Source organism: Limulus polyphemus, unplaced genomic scaffold (assembly GCF_000517525.1).
Source record: "Limulus polyphemus unplaced genomic scaffold, Limulus_polyphemus-2.1.2 Scaffold3101, whole genome shotgun sequence".
NCBI classification, from domain to species: Eukaryota; Metazoa; Arthropoda; class Merostomata; order Xiphosura; family Limulidae; genus Limulus; species Limulus polyphemus.
This window is the reverse complement of record NW_013668711.1, coordinates 36091-42323: the sequence shown is the minus strand read 5'-3', so window position 1 is coordinate 42323 and position 6233 is coordinate 36091. Positions and strand designations below refer to the sequence as shown.

The following is a 6233-nucleotide window of genomic DNA, read 5'->3' as shown; positions in this document are numbered from 1 at the left end:
CTTTCATCTCTGGGAAGATGAACCTAAACAATTGATACGATTCAGAACCACAGGAAGAGGGTGATACAGTTTGTCAAATTTGTCAAAGGAGATTCTTGTTAGCGAGCGAAGACCAAAGATCATCATAAGTGCAACAGGTCGAGAAATAGCAATAATCTCATACCGTATGGCATGAGGCATGGCGTTTCTTTAATCGAGTCAGGCAGGGTGTATTTCGTTGATACAAAGATGCTGAATCACAAAATTCTATTGCAAAAACCATAACTGAATACATGGTATAAGATGATATTGATGAATGCATTGAAGTGTTTAGCTCAGGCTGGGAGAAAAGACAACAGTATGGCAAGATTTATGGGAATAAGTACATCGAGCAATTCAAAGGCGATATTGATGAGATATTCTTGATAGGTGTCAGAGACAAACAAAACACACTAGGCCCTGTCAAATGCTAAAACTTCTACAGAGCAAATACTCTCATAGGCTTGATCTACCATCAGAGACGGAAATCCGTCAGTGCATCACGAGCTTAACAGCCAAGCACAAGATGCATTGAAGCATAAAAGGTTGGCAACTGCTTAATTAATGATACTGAGAATGTGGCTTTATTGATATATATACTGAATTTACTCCCAGCAGGTAGACCTTTGTACTAGCTAGTATGGAAACTTGAGGATGCTGTATTTCACTTAAAACTTTATCAATTAACAAACGAAAACTTGTCTCCCTTTGGGAGTTTCTGAATTCAATTTACTTTAAATGTTCAACAAATTGTAGTGTAAAGACACCCCTCGTCTCCTGAGGAACATTTTAACATATTTATTTAAAAGCTGTATGCTTTGTTTTTATCTAAATTATACAGAAATGCTAAGTATTTAACATTTATATTAACTAAAAGATAAACTGAATACTTAACAGTTTTGTGGTTCACTGGATCTTTACGACTGCCGAACTTACAATGTACCTTAACATTTATTACTGAAATGTCAGAGATACACAACATTCAATTTATTTTTCACAAAATTTAAAATTCTTTGAATAAATATTACTTTATGTACTTAGTATAATACCTAATCACCCTTAATATTTTGGTACCAACGAGTCAAAAGACTTCACCAATCATGAATAAAATGGGAGGCTTGTATAGAATTTGTTTAGTTAACTATCTTTATTTTATATATGTTTTGAACATACACACAATTCCACCACAATCACTTCATCAAAATTATGTTTAAAAGAAATAAATATTATTCAGACCTACAGCTTTAAATCATTTAAGTACTTTGTCTGTTTTTCAAATAATTATAAAACTTTAAGAGTCAAAGATACTCTCACTATATATCTATATTTTTGTATCTTTTATCTTAAGTTCTAAGCCTATGCACGTATTCTGAGGTATGTCACTAAACAACTTGAGATTTTCAAGTTTATGCTAAAGGGTGCCTTTTAATTGTACATTTGTTCAATACCAAATCTTTCACTAACAAAAAATGACGAATTCTAAATTCTGTTTCCAAGTGTGATGACTTTAGTACCAAATGTAAAATCTGTAAACATAAGAATGATAATCACACAAGCTCAAATAGTCATAATGATATGAGAACAAATGAAAGCAAAGCTTATGAATCTAGTACCATTATCATACAATTACAAATGTAAATTTATATAGTTTTAAAAATGTACAGTATTTATATCTTTACCTGAGAAAAAAGTTCTTTACAAAAGAGTACATTTTGTGCACCCTCCAACTTGTTCATCCAATGGGAATCAGAGTGAATAGGTGAAATAAAAGGAGATGTAAAGTCTCCAGCAGCTATTGTTTCTGTATCTGAAAATAAAGAAAGTGTCAGAATGACATAAGCTCAACTTATCTGATGTACTTTATTAAAATTCCACTACTTTCTTATCTTTTATATATTTTTTTATTATTTAACTGGCTTTGCCTTTATCAGACAGTCTTATAAGAATAACCAAAACTATCTTCTAGTAATTTTTCATTCCATTAAAAACTTACACAGATGACCTTGTATAGTGAAAAGAACTTACACAACAACTTAAAAGTTCATCTATAGAATAATACATCTATTTAGAAAAAATAAATAAACAAAATAATTAATGAGTAGCTATAAACAAGGCATAAGTATTGTAATACATAGAAGATTTTATGGCATTAAAAATACCTTTTTGAATTACAACATGAATATAACTGTTTCCTTCCAGTTCACTGGGTAGAGTAACTTTCAATGCACTGGGCCGTGGAACTTGAGGTCCACCAGGGGAGAGTGAAGTAACAGTTGTATTAGGCTGTTCACTTTTTGTCACTTCATATGTTCCATTTTGCCAGAATCGTGACCCAACTAAAACAAATAATACAGATGAAGTTCATTTATTTCAAAATTTCTTCTCTGCTAACTTATAGGTCAAAATGGCTTTGTTTCACTATCAATTTATATAAATCCATAACAGCTTTATGGTAAATTTTAGCATTTAATTAAAATGATGCATTTGTATTTGGCAATTTACAAGTTGTATTTTAAAATGTGTACAAAACTGCTTCATAATTCACTGCTTGGTGTTTACTTCTTTTGTTTTCAACATTTTCAGGAAATTACGAAAAACAAAAAGATTTATGTGTACTTAGCAAAAAAGTCGTTTTCTCTTGAACCAACTCTTGTTTGCTGGAAGTTTTATAAACAACAACAATAAAAATTCAATACAAATTTAATGCTATGCAATTTCTGATAGGTATTTACATGTTCTCACATGTATAGCTGTCCTCTATATGCAAAAATTTTTGCATACCACAAGCCTTAAACTCCCACATACCCCACGATCGACATGGTTCACTGCATCTCATATGTAAATCATCATGTGACAACCCTCCAAAAACAAGAATGTGACACACTCTCCTGGTGCATGCAACTCCCTCTATTCAATTCTACCAAACTATCATTTCAAGATTAAGCAGAAAGGAAGCACTGGTATTTAGTATGGAGAAAGGATGGGAAGTGTGAGAGGAGATAAGTACCTATCAGAAATATATTTTCAGTATAGGAAAATAATAACTACTGATGTGGTACCTCATCACTTCTCACATGTATAGCTAAGATCCCACATTATTATGCATGGAGGTTGTGTTGCTCTCCTATTGGTGGAGAGCTACAGTATTATGAAGGTTGCAAAAAAAAAAAACACATGTAGGGGTGGAAGTTTGTTCAAGGCCTATCATGTGCAGGAAATTCCACAGCAGTTGAGCATAAGGTAATAGTTCTTAGTAGTGGAGATACATAAGTAATGTTTCTGAAGTTACTTTCTATACTAATTTCTCATCTATTCATTACTACATAAACACTATTAAATGCTATTATACTGAGAGTACTAAGAATTAAATAATTAAAAGTAAAAACAATGAGAAAAACAAAACTGGAATCTTTAGTTTAAGCAGGACACATAACTTAGAAACAATTAAGGTGTTGTAAGTAAACCCAAATGTTATCAATAAATACTCATCAAATTACAATCATAACTGTTAAGATAGGTAAAACCTTACCACTACGATAACTTAGATCCCCTAAAATTAGACTTCCTTGTTTTCTTAGTCTCCACTTCTGACGCATGTTCAACAATTCAAGATGAAAGTCTGAAAGTGAGCGATTCTTTCCTTCTGCCTGAGATATTCGTAAGCGTTCTGCTCCCTTTTGAATAATTGCAGCAGCACTTACAAGACCCTGTAAATATTTACTAGTTTTAAATTTTACACGATCTATAAGTACATAATGTTTATAAGTTCAAATATTTTCATTGAATTGTTACCAGTATACATTAGTTTATGCTAAGCAAACAATAAAAAAAAGCTACCAGTTTCTTGAATTATACTGCAAAATGGAGATCTTGAGATGCAATTTTGTTTTAGACTATAGGAATATTTGAACTGGAGAAGATGATATTTTGAAGAATACTATTTTAACATTAAGCATTTAACTGTTCTTTTTGCATTATTAGTTTTAACAAAGAATAAAAGAGGAGTTGGTTTGCACTTCTTTCTAAGAAAGGTACTAAAAACAATAAATCAGTTGTACTTCGACAGTTTTTCACATAGCTTATTAATAAAGGAAGTTACGTTGTTTGTAGTTTATTTTTCTTTATCAGGTGATTTGCTATGACCCACCATATACTAATTGTTGTAAGTGTTTCTAATATCTTTCTATTTGACCAGCAAGTATAAAATGTATTTATTTTGAGTACTTCACACTGAAAAACTACATTAAGTATTTGTTTTTGTATTGTTTTACCAATTTTTTGTCTGTTCAAAAAATGATCATAAAACACTGTTTACTTTTTACAATTTTATATGTATATTTTTGAAATGTGTTGAATACAAAGTAATATGATCTAATAGTTTAATGTTCAGTGTACTTTTTAAAATGGCTAATTTTGAAGGAAAAGTAATGTTTAAAACTGCTGTAGATAAGAGAAAATTAACTAAGCAACAAATGAAATTTCCTTTTATATTAAAATGAAGAAAAAATTAAAAACTTCCCATATTTTTTTATTTATACATGCAAAATACTAAATATGTCCTACTAAAGTTATTATTTTCCTATACTGAAAATATATTTCTTATAGGTACTTACCTTTTCTCATATGGATAGCTATTCTCATTCAGTACTGCCCTTTATATGCAAAAATTGTTCATGTACCACAACCCTTGAACTCCCGCGTACCCCACAAACAACCCTCCACCAATAGGAGTGTGATACACCCTCCTGATGCATGGAACACCCTCTATTTAATTCTATCAAACCATCACTTTGAAATTAGGCAGAAAAGCAAGCATCAGTTTTCAGTGGGGAGGAAGGGTGGGAAGTGTGAGAGGAGGTACCTAGCAAAAATATATTTTCAGTAAAGGAAAATAATAACTTCTGATAAGGTACATTATCTCCTCTCACACAGATAGCTAAAATCCAATGTTGAATAGGCGGATGAAACCAATGTGAGGGATAGAAAGAAGTATCTTTCACAAGAGTCCGAAGAACATCCCTGAAGTGTGACCCCGTTGGGAGAGGAACACATGTGGGAGACCACACCACTTCTGTACCAGGTATACTCTGTGGAAAGAGGTGTCATATATATATATATATGGTCGAAAGTGGGAGGAGCACCACGAAAAAGGAGGAGAAAACAGGTGGGTTGGAATCCTAACTACAGTAGAAGAAAGATTGTGAGGAAAGCTAAAATGGATGGTCCAAAACCATGCAGTATTGGGAACAGAAACTCTGACCCGTAGTGGGATGAGGAGGATTCACACCATCTTCACCTCAAAGTAAGTAGAACAGATGTGTATACTGTGCAAACTGATCTACAAAATAGGCATATGTGCACAATTCCACAACCAACCATACATCTGGGAACCCAACATCCAAATAATGGTAAGAAGAGATGTACCAATGTGGCAGGTCACATCAAACTCAATCAGACTGGCACCCCATGTGCAACATCAGCCTCAGGCAGTGGAAACCTGCTGAGGTGGAGGGCAAGAGGGAGAACCATTGCCACCAATCAACGTGAGACATTTTGTCTTAGCATGTCACCATCCCTATTTTATTCATCAACCCTCGAAAATGTATGAAATTAAATGTAAAATACTCTATAAAATCGTTATTGCTCAAACATACCATAATTTTTATAGCCTTCAATTTTGTTTTGTTACAGAGCTATCAAATAGAAAATCAGACCCCTCCTGCCACATCCTCCCTTTCACAATTCGATGATAGTTCTCTCTTACATTTCATTATATATTACCTATAAGCAATAGAAAGTCAAGGTTTTCATCTATCAAATGGCATATTGTATAACATTGTGTTCTGAATAGATAACTGTCAATTTCACTCGGAGTAGCAACATTGTTCCCGTGGGAAAGTTAACAACTAGCTTGGATGAATTTGTAACGGCTCTTGTCACATAGTTACAAAGTAAGTGAATTTGTCTACATTTTGCATGTTATTAGTCTATATTCTTTGGTGTATTATTCAATTAAATAAAAACTGTTAAGTGCTTTACTATAATCACTAAAAAAAAAAAAATATCAGGCTTAACTCTCCTCAACAATCGAGGGCAAGATAAAAGAAGATTGGGTAAGTACTTTATTTCTTGTTTTTCATATTTATTCTTTATTTATTATTATAAAAGTAACTAAAATCAAAAGTACAGATCTTTTTAAGTTACTTTAGACTAGA

General features: G+C 32.4%; 1 protein-coding gene across 1 annotated transcript in view; it reads right to left on the bottom strand.

The window, feature by feature from the left end:
- LOC106468658 (mediator of RNA polymerase II transcription subunit 17-like) overlaps positions 1 to 6233 on the bottom strand; it is a 77956-nt gene that overhangs the window by 54431 nt on the left and 17292 nt on the right. The window contains exons 4-6 of the mRNA XM_013929093.2: positions 3548 to 3725; positions 2178 to 2354; positions 1698 to 1825 (exon numbers count right to left, since the gene is read on the bottom strand). Of these exons, the coding sequence (XP_013784547.1) occupies positions 1698 to 1825; positions 2178 to 2354; positions 3548 to 3725 (483 nt within the window). The remainder of the gene's footprint in view (positions 1 to 1697; positions 1826 to 2177; positions 2355 to 3547; positions 3726 to 6233) is intronic.